The 19745-nt window shown below is 37.4% G+C and overlaps 1 protein-coding gene across 4 annotated transcripts in view; it reads right to left on the reverse strand.

The window, feature by feature from the left end:
- SGCG (sarcoglycan gamma) overlaps positions 1-19745 on the reverse strand; it is a 123253-nt gene that overhangs the window by 21880 nt on the left and 81628 nt on the right. For all 4 annotated transcript variants that reach the window (XM_030465344.1, XM_030465327.1, XM_008502328.2 and 1 more), the window contains 2 exons: positions 10041-10160; positions 554-626 (listed from right to left, as the gene is read on the reverse strand). In XM_030465344.1, coding sequence (XP_030321204.1) covers positions 554-626; positions 10041-10160 — 193 coding nt within the window. The remainder of the gene's footprint in view (positions 1-553; positions 627-10040; positions 10161-19745) is intronic.

The following is a 19745-nucleotide window of genomic DNA, read 5'->3' on the forward strand; positions in this document are numbered from 1 at the left end:
CATAACCAACATTATAGACTAATTTGGATGTTCAAAAGTACACAGAATAAAGCACAAGGGATCACTGTTCCAGAATTGAGGAGCTCTGAAACATATAAGCTACTTTATAATGATTTTCTCAACCCAAACTGCTTTTCAGCCATACAGAGATTTGTACAGTTCCAAATTTTTCATTAGGCTGTTTCCTCAGATTGAGACTAGTTTCTAAAAATCTTCACTATGTATAGGTTGATGACCTGCTGCAGACAAGCAGAAAAAGTCATGCTGCAGTATTTTAAAACTGAAAAACTTTAGTTTATAGAAGAATTTTCAACAGTATATTATGTGGTTTTAGATAGTCACCATCAGTAATAAAAAAACATGTGTAGTATACTACAAAATTTCAGATCAATTTGTATCTTTCCTTCAAAACAATAATTTATCACATAACACATAAAAAAGTTACTAGAATCTCTAATAAGTGCCATTAAAAATCCCTTGTTAGAAAGCTTTGAATATCTTTAGCAAACAATGTTTATTGAATAGATTTATGTTTTTATTTATAAATTCTTACCTAAGCTGTTTAAAAGCTTCTGCCTTCACAAGTGGTGTTTCTACAGAGTGTTCAAAAAGTGCTCCTTCAGGCCCTGAAAAACAAAACCAAAACCAAACTGTACTGTAAAAATTCAAATGTAAAAAAACATTGTTGTCGACCATGACTCCCACGTCTTTTTCCCCAGAGTTGCTTTCCAGAGGGTCAACCCCTGCTGGAACCTGTACTGGGTTTATGGGGTTGTTCCTCCCCAGATGGAGTACCCTACACTTGCTCTTATTGAAATGCATTTGGTTTCTCCCTGCCCAGCTTTCCAACCTGTCCAGGTCACACTGGATAGCAGCACAGCCCTCTGGCATGTCAGCCACCCCTGCCAGTTTGGTATCATCAGTGAACTTGCTGAGGATTCACTCTATCCCCTTGTCTAGGCCACCGACAAATATATTGAATAAGATTGGACCCAGAACTGACCCCTGAGGGACACCACTGGTCACTGGTCTCCAGCCTGACTCAGCCCCACTGACTGTGACTCTCTGAGCTCTGTCCTTCAACCAGTTCCTAATGAATCTTACTACTCAACTGTCCAATCCACATTTCTCAAGTTTCCTTGTGAGAATATTATGAAGGACAGTGTCCAAAGCCTTGCTGAGGTCAAGGTAGACGACATCAACTGCCCTCCCCTCATCTAACATCTGGTTATGCCATCATAAAAGGCTATCAGATTGGTTAGGCATGACTTTCCTTTAATATACCCATGCTGGCTACTACTTACAACCTTTCATCTAAGTGGTAAGAGATGGCCTCCAGCATGAGTTGAAGCTGATTGGTGTGTAGTTGCCTGAGTCTTCCTTCTTACCCTTTTTGAACACTGGAGTGACTGTGAAATAATTGCTAGAATTGCAAGAATGGCTCAGACTGCATCTGTGCTACTACCATAGATGTGGCTCTATCAGGAGTACTCAGTGTGCCAACTCAAAAAAAAATTGCTTGGAGGGTGGAGTGGAGATACTCTCTGCAGGTACTCTCTGGGGCAACAATACCAACTAATTGCACCTTTGATACCCTGGGCCAGCAACCTACCACCCTTTCACAAATGCTGCTCCTAAAGTGTGCTTTTGCTTTTAATAAAAAAACCATAGCTCCATCCCTAAAGTTACCTACTACCAAGGTGTGACCACCCTTCATGGATGCTGCACACTGGATTTTTTGTAGCCTATCAAAGTGAGAGAACTTTGCACCACTCACAATGAAGGTCTGCTTGACCAGAGTCACTCAAGCTCCAAGAAATCTGCTTAGTTTGGATGGAAGTACACAAAATATGAGAATTATGCTGAATCACTATGGATTTCTAAGCTTTGAATTAGAATTTGAATTTTATTTAGCTGTTGGTATCCCCATCATTTATTTAAACAGCAGTCTTTTCTGGAATGCCCTACCTTTCATGAACCTTGCACTGGGAAAGAACAAAATTCATTAATTCAGACAAGACCTTAACCTTTCTTCATTCAAATTAAGATTACTTAGCAAGATAAAATCTATGTCAAAACAATGTCTCGCCATACATAGTTAATTTTTCTCTTGTTCTTGTATGTGTGCTGGTAGGTGTTACAAGGGAATTAAATAATTTTGACAGAGAATGCTGCTTTGGTACAACTAAGACACTTTACAGGGATAGGCTGATGTGTTATAACTTCTGACATAGATTATTTGCCAGCTGGGGGTGGCAATAAATTCAATTTTTGATTTGAGCAGTGACTGACTGCCCCAAATATGGTTCTTCTGACACTGTGGTCCTTTGCACATATATCATGCTCTCTAACTCCTTCATTTCACTATGTCCTACCTGTCAATTCTTAGCAAAATAAACATGCCACTGTTTTCCTCACTCAGATTTTCATCTTGGATTACAGTGAATGAGTTGCAATTTCAGTAAAATATGTACTGTCACAATACTACCTGTGCTATCAAAAGATTTATCTTGTCAACAGCTTTGAATGATCTCCAAATACCTGATTTATCAAGGGAGATAAGTGTCTTCCAATCTTAATGTCTTCCAATTTTAGTTCTTGGAATGTCTGTGTCAGGAAGTAGTGACCTGAGGAAGGTGGACTTACAGAGTGGTATCTTCACAGAATCACAGAATCCTAGGGGTTGGAAGGGACCTCGAAAGATCATCTAGTCCAACCCCCCCTGCCAGAGCATCTTAGGTGCTAACAATCTGTTGCTCATGCCATACAGATTCAGGGGATTTTAATTTGGACCTATTCTAGTCTCATCTGGTAGACTTCATTTTCCCCCTTTTATTACTCATGCACACATCTACCAACATACATTCTGTGGTGTGATATTTCACTTGAATATGGTTTGTAATCCATTTCCTTTTTTGATGGACAGATGATTTTTTTCAGCAATTTTCACTATCATTTCAGCTGTACTGTGTCATAGGATGAGGTATAATGAAGATTTGACACAAGGGAATTCCCATGCTTAGATAAGCTGCATACCTTCTATAAATGCCAGTTCTATAAAACAGCATATTTTTAAATATCATGCCTTGCTACACTGCTGCATATCCTTACATACAGTGGCCATGGTGGTAGAACTTGACTTTGTGTTTTCTTGCTATCTAAATAACAGTGTTGCATAGTATGGATCTTGGCGCAGTTTCTGGATGCGAGATCCATTTGCATCTCATTTTCAGGTCTGCCCGAAAAACTGAGTATTTGATAACATTGCTATTTTGGATAGAAAGACACATCATCACATGACTTCTTACAGCTGTCTGAAGGTCTCATCTGCTTCTTCCTGAGCAGGTGATTTGCAGTACACACCCACTACAGTGTTGCCCATGTTGATTTGCCCTCTAACCCTGACCCACAATCCCTCAGCTGTCTCCTCATCTGCCCCACACATTCCCACTGCTCTTGCACATGAAAGGCAACTCATCGTTCCAGCCTCTCCTTCTTGAAGAGCCTCTGTTCCAGTGAAGTAGTTTGAGTGGCACATTTGTAAAAGCACCTTAGCAGTCTGCATCTTATGGTGTCTCATTGCTGTAGATACAGTCCTCACACTGATAGGACTGAAAGAGCCACAGCACACTGGAGCAGCTCCACAGAGCCAAATGGCATGACAGTTTTACTGCTATTAAAAATCTCATCTTACTGTTGCATATTTGTGAAGTTTCTGGCTATGTCCCTGTGTAAACAAAAAGTTTTTTCATTTAGTCCACTTGCAATTAACCATTTAGTTTCAATTATTAGAAAGATTAGTGAAGGAAATAACTACACTAATACTTTGCAAAACTAACATAAATGGCTATTGACAGAACCATGAAATGCTCCATCTAGCTATTAAGAGTAGTAAGAGGTAAGTGGAGCCTACTAGTTTAAACTACATGAACACAGTCTATTATCTTGCTACTATTGACAAAATAATAAACAACCACTTCAAAAAGGAAAAGACATCTCTCTAAAATAAACTGGTGTGTTCTGTCTCCACATTGGGTATGACCAGCATGAGCAAACCCTCAAAAGCTCTACTCTGAGCTCTGCCTGATTTTCATGTAATTCATCTGTCATCTTCAGGAAACCATACAATCACTATAGCTCATCATTATGGATTTGTACTTCCAGAACTGATTAAAAGTGGAATTAAAAGTTGCAAGTACCAATGGCCTCAGGGGAAACCATGAGAAATTCAGTGGCAGCCTTTCTCATATACACTCAGGTGAAAGTCAAGAAATTGAGGTGCCAGATTATGAAAGGCAAGCACAAAATACTAAAATCTTCCAGCAGATTAATTAACATCATCTTCTGTATTTCTTGCATCTTTTTTGTATGCAGTATAGCACTGGATATGACATTATTAAATACATTTATATTTGAATTGTAAATGAGATGACAAGCTTGGCTGATAAAAGTTATAGTATAGCAACATTAAACTTCCATAGGCATTTACTTTTATGCCATACCACATTTTGATTAAGAGATTAGAGAAATGCAAATCAGCCTCGAATGCACTATATGGATTCAAGTTGATTGATATTTCTTAAAATTACAGACAAAGAATGAGTGAGGGGATGTGTTACTGGTGGGGCCAAAAGTGATGTAACATTTTATCGTGGACTTGTAAGAAAGTAAGTAATTACTGATTATTTCAGCTGACATAGACACTGCAAGGATTTGAAGGACAAAACATTAACAAAGGGATATCCCAATTATTTTGCAAATATGCCTCTATCAGGTCACCCAGGTTTAGGCTTACCTCTCTACGCATGAGCTCCCTTGGTAATTATTTAAACTCACACTAACTTGTCTTGTAATAACTGCTGATCCTGAATGCTTTCTTTTGGCAATATTCCTAAACTTTATTACTCAGATATCTTTTTCTTGTCTAACTATAAGTCAGAATGCTCTACTGTGTCTTGAGGTCACTTCTAAAGCCACCCTCTAAACTACATTTGTAGACGAGTGGGCTGTCTGGTTGCTGGGGACACCTTGCAGTGTGTGTGGGATGCCACCTCAGGATGTCTTGCTATGGGATGTGCAGAGCTGCCTTTCCTGTAAGGCAGGAAGGAAGATCATGGCAGTGAAGGGAACTCATCTGTCTCACAGGCTTTCCTAATTTCATTCTAGAACCTGCTTATATACAGCTCTGTATTTCTCCTACAGCACCTTTTAGACAGAAGTTCACACTTGGAGAAAAAAAAATGAAGAGTGTGTGTTAGCATTTGAGATGCAGCTTTTAAGATTCTAAAAGAAATTATATGACCTACTTCTCTCTCTGTGAAAGGGATGTGAGCTGATAAATCAGATGTCTCTTCTAGCCAAACTTTGTGAGTTAAAGATGATCAGATTTGCACAGACACAGGTCAGAAAAAGTAACCTGGCAGAACTGATGGGAGGGGAGCAAACATCTAAACAAAGAGAGATTATTGAGGCTTGAATGTAATCACAGCTACTCAAGCCTTGTTTGAAATAAAGCAAATCCTTGTTTTAGGGATCAGCTCCTGTCTCTTGGTCTAAGCACCACTGGGGCTCAGTAACAAGACAGAGAGCAGAGACCAGAGAGAACAAACTCCCCAGAGTAGCTCAGTTGTATTGGTAGTTCTCAGCCTGTGCAAATCAAGACCACTGCAATCAGCACTAAACTGTAGTAATTACAGCATTTTAATTAAACATAATCTTCCCAAATGCCTTTATAAAACACCATTGTCAGGGGAGCATCCCCTCCTCAATGGAGAAGATGGAAGGCCAAGCTTAGCAGCAAACAATTCGGGGAGATCTCAGCCTCTGCTTCTCTTTTTGAAGGTGAACCATGACAGAGGAAAAAATGGGAGAGCAGGCAGCCAGGGGCAGAGCTTTACTTTGCTCACAGACATCAAGAGTGCCTGGTCCCAGCTGTCCCCTCACACAAGGCACTTAGCACTTTGTACAGTGTTACAGAGCACTGTCCTGGGAGATGGGACTGAAGGACTGAAGTCTTCTAGGCCAAGGTGGGAATTCAAGCTCTAAGCATCTCTTCCACAGGAGTAGGGGCTAATGGAAGAAAGCCAAGAGGAAATATCTGTGTTGATGCTCCAGAGAGAAAGCAAGCATTGAGGGGATAGTGGTGGTGTAAGAGGGAATGAAATGGCTAAATTACATATTCTAGAATGGCAACTATAAGCAATAGTAAAACCTTGCCTTCCTGTGAGAAAAATTTCTTCATCATCAAACAACATTTAAGTTTGAAGACTATGACACTAAATGTTTTTTTTGAAAATGGTTCTAAAGTGATTTCTTGTCTGCATTACCTACACGATCTTTTAAACTGTAAAGAAATAACATTAATTATGATATGAATATGACTATATTTACTATTTTACTTACTCCTGTTTTAATATAAATTAACTTAGTCCTAAAAAACACAGGGTCAGGATATTAACTTTCTTAAAGAGAGGATCCAAGCCAGTAAGTTTCATTTATACCTCACCACCACAACCTCTATCAAGAAAAAATAATGAGGAAATGGAATGAAACTGCATCAGAAGTTCAGATTCAACATTAGGAAAAGGTTCTTCACTGAGATGATAGTGACTGGAATAGGCTCCCCACGGAACTCGTGGCATCAAGCCTGTCAGAGCTCAAGGAGCATCTGGATGATGCTCGTAGTCATATGGTTTAGTTTTAGGTGAGGAGTGTGGAGTGGGACTTGATGATCCCTATGGGTCCCTTCCAACTCAAGATATTCTATGATTCTGTGACTATCTGCCTCTTCAAAGTTTAACAGGATGTTTATTTAACCCCCTAAATTGTCTCCTTAACTTACCTTCTGAGAAGAAGTGTTTAAATCAAACACACCTCTTCTCACTGCACTCCAGTATTAAGCTACTCAAACTGAAATAGAACAAAGCACCTTTCCATAGAACAAAGCACCAGAAAATCATCAACACTAAGCAAATACTTCTAAGGGATTATGAAAGAGAAGCAGGAGAAGAACAAGTAAACTGGGGAAAGGGTGATACAGTATGCTTCTCTATAAAGATACTGATCTCCTTCACCTTGCCAGATTTTCTTTGAGAAAAGCTGGATAAGCAACCACCTTCTATTCATTTCTTGTCTACTCATCATGCAAGTATTACCTGACACAACGGTCACAATATATAAAATACTACTTTTACTTCTTAAAACAGGGATTTTTTTTAATGCAGTGGCTGAGACTATTTTGTATCTGCTGAATTTTAATTATTTTACTGTTGAATATAATTTTATTTACTTGAGATGTCTAGCTGACAAGTCTGCAAAGCAGGCTAGTGAGTGAAAACCAGCACCTCTATTGCCATGGTCTCTGGCCATCTGTGCAGGAGCACTGTGTCCAGTCGGTCCTGTGACTTCTGTCCTTTTGCCATGACAATACTGTTAGTCATAAAGCAATCACCTCTTTACCAGCCAATACACAAGGTAGGTTTCACTGCCACCAATACCAACTGAATGTATAAAACCCTACCAGAACAAAATGCTGACGTTCTGTACTTTCATAACAGCATAATAAATGTCTGCAGAATATGCAGATCATTACTGAAATAGTATCAGAGAGGATGTAATTGGAGTACATGTTCCTTCAGGTAGCATTAATTGCCATACAGGTTTAAATTGAGCATCACACACTTAAATTTAAGTGTCTATGATGTAGGTGTTACAGATGAGCTAGAGGAAGAATTTAATTGCCTAATCCTATGCACCTACTGTCATCTAAAATACCCTTATAACATCCTTCCTAGCTCCCAGATGCCAAGATCAAAGGAAGTACAGTTATACCATACGGAGTTTCACAGACCTATGGTGCTTCAAACACTGCTTGGGTGCTTACGTTTAAACATCTGAACTCAGCCACTATATTTAAGGGAGATGAGTGAGCCACTGAGATCATCATAAAGTAGAACTCTTCATCTGGTCTGCAGAGGAGCTCCCCATGTGCCAGGTCTTGGTGTCGCATTCACACTTGAGGCTGCACAGACTGAGGGTTCAATTCATTTGTCTGAACGTGGGCATCCAGACCCATCTGTGACCCTGGGGAGAATCTGAGACACTTTCCTGATGATGGCTTTCCCCAGGCACTTGCTTTTCTTAAGAGAATGGAGCGTCTGCCACAAATTTATTGTATCACCTGGGCTCACTAATATGTCTCACTAATAATATGAGTTAAAATATAAAAAATTGTTGGAAAATGACAGTTCCTGAGGTGTTGGGTTGGATTAGTTTTTCTTAGATTTTTTTCATCTTTCCTGAAATACCACAAATCACAGACATTTGCTATCTGCTGTATTGCATTTTAGGAGAAAACTGTCAGGTTTTGTTAAAAATCGTTACTGAGCTTTTCATAATTCACATAAATAAGAAGTAAAACCAAGTAGTTCATTAGACTGTACATAAAAAGATGCAAAATGTTCTTTATGTATTTTAATTCTGAGGCAGTCTGTTTCTTATGGTACAAATTTTTCAAAATTTGTTTCACGTTGATATTGTTCTCTATCTAAAATGTTAGAAAAATTATCTCAGTATGCAAAGTATTACTAATTTTTCCTTCAGGCTAATAGTATCATTTAAATCACAATTTTAATAAATTAACTCAAAGCAAAGTATGCATGGATCTTCTCTCATTTGTGTTAATTTTACACTGAAATAACCTCACTGACTGTAATGAATTTGCTTTTGAATTGTACTACTCTCTTAAAAAAAAAAAAAAAAGAAGTAATGTGTCCTTCTCCAGTGTCTGTTAAAGTAAACAATTATCCTTGCAGTGTCAAGATTAATGTTGGACAAGTCAGAATACATGTTTTAGCATAACAGTTTCAACTCGCGTAGGAATGATTTTACTTACTTTAGGCAGAGATAGAGCTTTCCCAAATCAATTAACAATTATGCAGTTTTTCATATCTTTGTTAAACAGGCTTTTCTATTAAAGTTTAGCATCCCTTGGGCAAACAATAATTATTTGATATGGTTTCCTGGTTAAACAAAGTTGTAATTTCAATTAGGTTAAAAAGTAAAAAAACCTTAAGATAAGACCCTCAGGCATAAACAAATACTAACACATTTATTATAACTTAACTTTGGCTTTGAAACACTAATTATATAGTTACTACAACGTTTGTAGTTTTGCACAGTAAAATAATATGACTACATCCATTCAAATTAACACATTGAGATTTCAGAGGACCAGTAATTAACAAAAGTTAAACATGATAGCTGCAATCAGGTTAAAAATATTAAAAATGTAATTGAAAACAAGTTTCAGGATAGTTTCAATATTTGTTTTGATGAACTCATCTGCTTGAAGAAAAATCACACCTGGATTTATTTATCTGTTTCAATGCAACCTTACACCTGGAAAATGAAGGTTGACTTTATCAGGACATACAAAAGGAAATAGCTTTTCATGTGATAACTTTGACATCTTACTTCATAAATGAGTACTTTGGTGATTTGCAGAAATAGTGTAAGATAAAATCACCTTTAAGCACATGAGATTTTAAATATACTACAAATACCATCCCATGACCTATGTCCTATGCACAGAGCAGAAATACAGTACCTTTCACTTAAAAAAATAAAACCGTTTAAGTTATCAGAGGGACTCTGAAGTATTTTAACCAATAGAACTCAATACAACTCAAACTGGAATATCTAGAATTTTTTCAGCCTCAGTTGACAGTGTGCACTGGAAACATTAAATAATTCAGAAAAACATGCACCAGTACAGTTCCAGTCACCAATGGATTTAAAATGAAGTACACACATACATATATATATATATATATATATTTACATCCATTTCATCATTTTGCTGTTTGTTAAAATTCTCCCTTCATTATAGACTGAAAAAGGGTCACAATATCTGCAAATTTCTGTTTCCTATGAGGTAAAAGCAGAACTTATGTTCACACACAATGATGTATATAAAAATGCCATTTTTATTGTGCTTTTCTTGTGGCTATTATTGGGATATTTCTTAAACTCTTACAAACCTGTGACTCGAAGTTTATCTGTGCCAATAACAACCTCATTTTCATCCACTGTAAAAAGGGGTTTGCCATCCTTTGAGTTGATCTGGAATTGCTGACCATGGAACTCCACCATTTTAGGACCTGCAAATAGAACAAGAGAATAACTGCATCAGCTTTCTTTCATTTTCTATATAAATTGCTAGTAACTTGACTTGTGTTCTCAATAATTTAGTGACTCATTTAAGTACATTAAGGATCCTGAAACAACCAGATATTCTAAGTATAATGGCCCTGTAAGAAGTGAAATTAGATAAGTCTATTTACTAGATCTAATTTGTTTTCAAAACTGTGCCTGCCTTCAAGTTGGGTTTCCAGGGAATTTAGGAAATCCCTCACAAATTGATCAAGTTAAACACTCATGTTCTCAGTGCTGAAACTGATAATATTCTTTCATCAGTAAGGGTGTCTAATTTTTTTTTTCCTAACATAGAAACTAATTATCAAAGTCTTTGAAAAGTCATCCCTTATGATTAGGAAGACTGAAATGCTTTAAATTACAAACATCCCACGTAAGGGCAAGACCTCTTCATTAAAAATGCCAATTTAACTCTACATATCTAACAAGTATTACTGACCATATTCTTACAAGAGTTTCAAAAACCTCTCAGAGCATTTGCAACTGGATATGGTACTCCAAAAATTAAAATAATTTATGTGCCTAGGAGTGTTTACACATTAACAGTTTCTAAATTCAGTAAAACATCCTGTTCTACAGTAATGGCTTAGTAAGCAGATATAAACCAAATGCTTATTATTCCCCTTTCTAACAACCTGATCAATTAAAAATTCACATCACTCACATTTGAATGTGGCTTGATAGAGCCATCAACTAAACCTATGTTCAGAATTAAAATTAAATGGTCAAAGCAGTTAAGACCCTTTTCCAGCAATTTTTAATAAAGATAATTCACAGACCAACCATGGGACTAAGAGGCCCCTGGCTGCCTTCTTCCCAGAAAGAACTTGTCTTACCATGCTTGCTCCCATGAACATTAAATATATGCCAGGCAGCCATTTTCAAAAGAAATATTTTTATTTCTTTGTTAGCTCTTACATTAAAATGCCATAAGTAACAGATGATTAATACTGTTAAGGAAGAAATTCAGGTATTTCCTAAACTCTGCATGGTCCTTGATTCTGAGATGGTTATCATAAGCTCCTAAAGAAATTGCTTATTGCTTGACTCATCTTTTTTGCTTTTAATTGCCCACCAAGCACAGAAAGGGTTATAGAAAACCATAATGTCCTAAACTAGGGCAGTAATTTTATGGAATAATACCCAATACTGAAAATGCCCCATATAGAGAGCTGAACTCTGCAGTACATTATACATAGTTGGACATGTGCACCCAGCCATAGCTTTACTTATTACAATTTGGCTCTTCTCTAAAGCTCCCCTGAAGCCCATGAAGAGCACTGCAAAAAGGTGAGGTCAGAAAATATCTTCATTCAATGAAAAATGTTAATCTGCCTTCTTTTCTTTTTTCTTTTTTTTTTTCTTATCCAGCCAATGGGGTATTTCTGGGTAAGTGAGGCAAGGATGGATCCCTATTAACTCTTTCCTAGAAAATCTTGATTAAGGTGTTTTACTCTTCTGTTTCTGCCCAGCAGCAGTGAAACTGCCCCGCTAGTGTAAGTAGATCCTCGTTTACTCAAACAGTTAAAAGGCCCAAGTAAACTGGCTGTGAACACTTTTACTGATGCTGCAGAGGCTGTCTCCTCATCCTTCCCATTGAAGGGAAGGATCCAACAACACCATGACTACAGCACTCAGCCCGAGTCTAAACCTCTGCTGCCTGATACGATACAGGCTGAGTGATTCTGGCACATCACATTTTTGCTGGAAAGGATTTAGGAGTGATTCTTCATCTCTTTTGCTGAAGGTATTTTATGATGTAGAGAAGAGGAGCCTTTATTTCTTCCAGAGGAAGGGAAACAAAGTCTCCAACTTCCAAAGTCAAAGCATTGGCTGTAGAAAGGCTGGAAAAAACCAACACCTTTTCCTCTCCTGATCCTGCTTATTGTCAGATCTCATTCTAAAAAGCAATAATAGTTAGAATAGTTAGAATAGTTAGAATATATGATGGACTAGACCCAGCAGATGAGATGGAAATGGGAATGCTTGCTCTGCAGACTCTGACGAGGTAAGTATTTTTCTTTTCAATGCTGTCAACGTTTTAGTAGGCCTGGTATGCTGGAAGCAAATATTCTTACATATCTATGGAATATTTACTGATTAAAAGAACTAATAACGGAGTGAAGATCCTGAAAACTTAGATTTCAGGTCTATGTTCTTTAAAGTAAACTAAGTGCCCCCAGACCTTTCAGATCCAGTTCCAAGCTGTGAGGTTTTATAGTGTGAGTAATCTTTCAAATACTAATTAGGAACTGCTGTTAAGTCTCTCTGAACTGTATCTGAACTGTTGTGCTGCAAACAGTATGCAGCAATATGTCTAGAAGACTCAGAAACATATACTGTTAAATGACATGATTGTTAATTATTTACACACCATCACAGAAAAATACTTCAATGTGATGAAGAAACTGTATGTTTAGAGGGAATGCTATCTACTGATTTCCTTGGTATAAAGGCAGTCACCTTTGAAAATATATTACTGGGCCTGAATAATGACACTTCTGCTCTTTCCTTCACAGTACCTTTGGAGACACAGATGCTTTATTGATTATAAAGCATCAAGGAAAAAAAAGAAGGTTTGAAAGAACTGGAGACATGCAACATGACTGGCATTGGGCCTAATTTAATCTCTTCTGGGAGTAAATTAATCTTCTTGATTTGCTAATTTGCTGAATATATTTCACAAGTAACATTGTCAAAGAAAGATTTTTCATGTTTCTTATAGTAAAAACAGGAAACACCTACCTCACACAGCATTAACTGACTAATGTAATTTGTACATCTGCATATTCTACAGACTTGTGACATGACAGAAGAAAACAGACAGCATTGAAGGTGCTTTAACTGTCTGAATTTAGGATTAATATATACTCACCAACTAGCATTTACATACCTTGGACCAAATTCTGTTTTCTCTCACCCAATCAAAGCAAACAGGCACAGATAACAAACACATGATGTGTAGACTGGCTTTTTTATCTGCAAATTCCAGTCATGGTGTCCATACAGAACTTCACACAGACACAACTGGAGATGCAACATACAACATCTTAAACTGGTCCACGTATGCACAGATCCCACTCAAGAGTGACTTGAACAAGGCTGGGAGTCAGCCTTTCCACTCCCACCAAACTGTTTTAACATTAGACCATGTCAGCACATTTATGGGCTCTCCTCTTTTTTCCCGCTCACTATCTTATTATTCCAGGGAAGGCATAACACCTTTAAAATGAGAAATTGAGGGAGTCCTACTCTAAAGTAGTGAGATAGGGGGAAAATGAAGAAAAATCTCTGTAGATACATGAGGAATGAGAGGCAGGACAGGATTTGTAGAAAATTGCTCATCCTGACAGAGCAGTAAACTTTAGGAGGAGCAGTAAACTGTAGCAAACTAATGAATACATCTATACCAATAAATTATAGAAAGTCACGGCAGATGAGACCTAAGGACTGCCAAGTTCTGCTAATCTGGTAGCCCACGTTGGCCCGTGCCACACAGCAACCTACCTGTTAACACCCACAAACAGGGGCTGTTCCTTGCAGACAGGATGGATGAAACTCTCCTGCTCTGGAAGGATGGTTTTAACTGGGTGGTCATGATGCCATGGCACCTGCTCCCCAGCCCTGGGAAAGACCATGGGTCCTGGCATGGTTTGGTTGCTGATGCAGATGTAATTTATTCTCACTTGTTAAACACTTCCCTGCTTTAGGTGTTTCTGGTCATGCACTGAGTGACATGTTAAGGTGCTTGGTGATTTTCATTGCTTAAGAAATATTTGGTGCCTATTCACTTTCTTTCACAGTGAATGCTCATTCACTGCACATTATATACTTCCCAAAGGAGTCTTGACTGATGGCTCTTTGAAACCACAACTCAGGTCCTACCTGTGCTGGGTTTGCATTCAGATTTCTCTCCTCCTGGTCCTTGCACACTTGAATTAATCTTTAAAAAGAATCTTTAGGTTCATAGTTTTCTCAGCACAAATGCTCCAGTAAAATGGGACTGGGACTGTTTTGCAGATAATCCTCATTATCAAAGAATGGTATGGGTAATAACCAATGTATTGTAAATCTTTAGAGAGAGTGATAGGGTAAACCAAATTCAAGCATATGTTTTACTTCTCATGCCATGAGGAGACATCTCAGTATATGTGGAACAAATTTCAAAAAGTAATAATTATCTTTTAATGGAACTGGGAATAAATTTATGAAACCAAGACTGGACATGAATTTATCTTAGTTGTATTTCACAAGACGCATGCACATTACAGTAACACCATTTGTATTGTGATCCCAGTACGATCAGCTTTCAACTCATAAACAGCACCTAAATTCAAAGTCTGAAACTTTAATTTCATAATTCATAAATGCATTTTGTTTACAGCCTTAGCAGATTAACTACATGTTACCCAACCTCAGAATTCCAGGCAAATACAAATATGGCATGGAATCTTCTGTCAAAAATAGGGCTTGCCATAAAATGCATTTCCACAAATGCTTAATGTCAATTAAATTGTTATTGCCATTTCAGAGGCAGACTCTTCAAATACAATTAGTTCTGCCGAGCAGTAAGCAATTTTAGTGTATCTTTAGATCTTTCAGAATAAACAGCTTTTGAACACTGAAGTTACTTATTTAATTTCAGATCTTTTCCTTTCTTAGTTTCTTCTGCTATCTATCATTACTGATAACATATGGCTGTTGCCTATTATTTATACTTCACTTTTCTACAACCTAGAATCACTGAAGTGTTGAATACAAGCCAAAATCCTGAGTGCTTTGGGGTATTGCTATGCAATTTTTTTGTAGTTAATTTTTATTACATTAAAGCATCTTACTTAAATAAGGTCTCATTAAAAGTGTATTAAAATGTAACACTCCTTCAGATTTAATACCAGTTTCATGAGTAGTGCAATACCAATAAATTGCTTTCAAAAGTATAAAACTAATCAGACTTTCATATTGAATGGTATGGAACAACTTGCTGGTCTTTTAGCAGAACAAATACATTATTACAGGGAATATGCAGCACATTGCACACATACATTCTATGTTCATACCATACATCTCCCATCACCTTAAAAAATATCTATTAATATTAATATCTATTAATACTAATATCTATTAATAGAACCATTGCTGCTCTTGTTTCCTCTTTTTATCTCAGTTCTTCTATGCAATAGATGCAATAACTATGTTCTTAGATTAAAGTAAGGATGCCTTGCTGTCAGGACTTCTTAGACTTTGTTGTTCTCTTTGGTGGAACACAAGTCCAGAGATCTTAAAAAAATTGGTTATGTATGATCATTGCAGACACTGATCATGCAGCCACTGTCCAGCAAAGGCAGCATCTGGTAATTAGGTGGTCATACTTTCCTCTCAGAGTGATTCAGGTAACTAATACCTTAAACCATCTAGACATTATCCTTATAAAAACCTTAAGATACAAAGAAATAATCCCATGTAAAATGGATTATTCCAGGTAGAAACTATGGCAGGAATAAGAGATCATGTTTTTCACTGTGTCTTGACAAAAAAGCAATGGTATCACTTTCTGAGGACTAAGGGATCCAGAAGTTGTTGCATGCTGAAAAACTTAACAGGAAAAGGTGAAACACAGTCCTGAGACAGGTAATGTGAAAATAAAACTGCTAAAGGAGATGAGGCATGATAATTTGAAACTCTGTATTCAGAAAGAACAGCTGATCTAAGTGTCTCATCCCTGAGTTAAATACTTTAACTGATTTGTCTTCTGGATAATAGGTAATTCCTGCTCCTCCACTTTTTTTTTTTTTTTCTTAAAAAAAAGATATCCATGAGTGTACTTTCATAAGATCAACTCCAGCATTATGTTTCAGGAGTATTCTATGCATGCTTACTGGATCTGGGCAGAGGACAATGTGAGAGAACCAGTTAAACCCATGGTGCATGACCCGTTTACCAACACAGCTCTCTAGTGCTGTTGTATGTACTTCGGTGTTCCTGGCTTGGCCTTCAGCTTATTTAGATGCCCTTGAGTAGCTAAGACTTGTCCACCAGACTAGAAAGTCTGACATGGGGTCTGTAAGCAACCCAAGCCCTTCCAGAGTGGAAGACAGGGCAAGATGGAATCTCAGAAGAATGCAAGCCAGAAGTCACCTTTGGGATTCACGTAGTCCTACCTCGTACTCACAGTAGGGTCAGCTTAGTTGGAAGTTAGGGGAAGGTGCTCAGGGTGTTGTACAGGTGGAATTTTAATACTTCTAGGGAGGGTTAACCTGTTTCCATGGTTAACCACTCTAACACTGGTATTTTCCCCACCACCCTTCTATCCAGTTGCATTTTGACTCACTGCAACTTACGACCATTGCCTCTTGCCCTTTTGCTATGCACCTCTGAGAAGAGTCTGGCTTGTTTTGTCTCTTAGTAGCAAGTAGAAATTAGAAGCTCCCCTTAAGCCTTCCATTCTGAAGATAAAACAAACACAACCTGCTCAGTCTCTTATAATTCATGTGGTTTCACTCCCTGACCATCTTGATGAGTCTCCTCAGTTTGCTCATTGCTCTGCTGTGCTGGCCAGGGCTTAATGCTGCATTCCAGACGCAGACTCCCAGGAGTGGAATGCTGCAGCCAAGTATGCCATTAGACCTCACTGCCACAAGAGCACACTGCAGATACCTGTTCAAATAATCAAGTGTATGTCTTCTTCTGCAGACCTGCTGCAAAAAATTAAGTATCTAGCTTTTTTTGGCCACTAACTGCTGCTGGGAGTCTTGTCAGCTTTAAGAAAGTAGTTACACTTGAAATGTATTGGGATTTTAGATGTACTTAATAATCCGGATTCTTTAATAGATTATAGTCACAATAAAATTAATCTATTTTTTGCTAACCTTTGAAAATTTATCTAGCATTAACCAGTGCCAACCACGCAATCTTATTACTCTAGAGGAAGGGAGAATAGGAACTATCCTCACCTTTAGCAGGAAGTATTATCTTCAAATTTTCATCCAATGACTTATGTTAATGATTACTATACCATAAGAAGCAAAATACATTTTTTGGGATTGCAAATTTACTGAACACTATGAAAGCTGACACTTTCCATTTCTTAATGTATTTGAAGAATTATTATTTTATTCTTATTTGGTTTTCTCCATTGAAACTAAGAGAGCTACTCAGATGAGTAATTCCTCTCTGGCGAGATGCAGATATCTACTCTCAGGTTCATTTCCAAATAAAAAAGTATTTCCCAAACCATAGCCTTTTTTTCCGAGCTAAATTTTAGACTTATATGCATATTGCTTTTCTCTTTTTCTAGACATAGCTAAAAGAGAAGTGACAGAATAAGATGAAAATCTCCTTGACCGGGTTAAATTTACCCTTCTCTGTGATGGTGGTGTATTAAGCTGGCAATGCTCATAACATTAACTTCTAGAGGATGTTTCAAGTCTGGCTCAAGTCAGTGTTGCTGATGCCAAACATTATCACACATCTCTTATCACACATTACCTAATTTAGGGACAGGGTGTGCGCAAATCTTGCTGTGGTGATCACCTTACTATACTATGTACATAGACACTGAGGCCTTTTTTTTTTTTTTTTCCAGAAAAGTAAACAGTTCATTTGAGTCTAAATATTACACTACAGCTGTAATGGCTAAATTCCTCTTTTCATAAGTTTTTGTGGCGATATAGCCAGCTGGATTATATTTAACTGTATATTGATTACTACTTACTTTTTTCTGCTATTTGTTTTAGCTCTTTTCAACATTATTTCTATTTAAATATGCAACAGTCACAGAAAAGACTCATAGCATATGCATTTATTATAGAACAGAAACATCTGTGCCATGGAATAAAACAGGAAATTAGAAAAGCAGATCAGTTAAAAAGCCTGTAGGATGTTTTAAGACACCATTTGTCATTCTCTACATTTTGCCTAAAGTGAGTCAACTAAATTTTGCTTAAATATAAAACTAGCATCTATGTCTTCATATGGTCAGACTCGTTAGCTAAAATTTTTATACTTCTGGAAGTAAAAATCCCTACTTTAATGCCCTTAGAACAAATATTGTAAGTTCTTGATCACAGGAAGACCTAATCACCTCAAAAATACTTCAATGAAATATCCAATTTATCTTTCTATTAATTAGTCCTATGTTGTATCTTTCCTTCTTGTAACTCAGCTGGACAGCAATTAAAGTTCTGCAAATAATCATCTTCCTGCAGTACAAAGATCTTCAAGAAATATGTTCTGGCTTTCATCTTAAAGATAAGAAATTACTTACTTGGACAAAAATGGAGTTTTTAATGAAAGGCTTCTGGGGAAAATAAAGAAGGAAAAGGTAAATGATTTTACAATATCATTAAGTCAAGTTTATGAAACTGGCTTCAGGGTTTTCCCTGTAAAAACAGCGAACTCTTACATACATCATGCTGCATTTGCATTGTTTTCTTCCTATTACACCTGTGACAAAAAAGTATCATCACTTGAAAGTGAAATACCAAAATCCTGATGAAAGAACCAGACTCTGGTAAGCACTGGTTTGTAGATGTAATTAATACCAATGAAGCAATGAAGTACTGACACATCTGTTTCCTCAGAATGTTGCTCCTGCCTGAAAAACAGGGGATGGGATAGCACAAATGCTCTCATTGAAACAGCTGTTCAGATAAATGTGATGGATGTGGAAACAGTCTCCAGGCAGAATTTTGACTGTGTGTGTTCTCATACTTAAAAAAAACATTTTGACTGTTACAGAGCTTTCTAAGAGGGGCTGATTTCATTTTTCAAAGTGCAGAACAGCTTCAGAACTCAACTACCTAAATAAATTCCCCTTGTATTTAAATACTTTAATGTGAGCCCCTGGCCTGAAGCTACTGGCATTACTGTTCCTTGGTGTAAACAGCTGAACTAGGAGGAGGACCAGCAATACCCTGTACCAGGATCTGTTCTTACAGACCTTGAATGACTCTGGATGCCCCTTTCCTTTGTAGAAGAAGAGGATCAGATATTACAAGCAGAACTTGAAAAATAGATCCATGAAAAATAGATCTTTGCTGCTCTTCATCCATTGTCTTAATATTAACTAGAACATAACTGCAAAAGCTGTATTACCATAGCATATTCATCTATATTCATGGAATGGCTGGGTCTGGAAGGGACCTTAAGGATCCAACCTTAAAGATCTGGATCCAACCTCATTGCCATGGGCAGGGACACCTCCCACCAGATCAGGTTGCTCAAGGCATATCCAACCTGGCCTTGAGCACTTCCAGGGACAGGGCAGCTACATCACCCCTGGGCTGCAGGTAGGCTGTGTGTGTAAACATACATCTACTTAGGTGAAGATTCATTTGCTATCTGATACCAAGTGCATCTTTCTTTCATATACACATTTGTTATAATGTATTATGAGAAGAGTTTGATCAATTTTTACACTATGTACCTTTTTTATGATTCATGGTATTAATCAAAGTTTCATTTTGTTCTAGGACTGAAGTAGTAAGAGCAGGAATCTTGGAGGTGATGATTAGCAACTTTTCTCAACT

The sequence above is a fragment of the Calypte anna genome, chromosome 1 (genome assembly GCF_003957555.1).
Source record: "Calypte anna isolate BGI_N300 chromosome 1, bCalAnn1_v1.p, whole genome shotgun sequence".
NCBI lineage: Eukaryota > Metazoa > Chordata > Aves > Apodiformes > Trochilidae > Calypte > Calypte anna.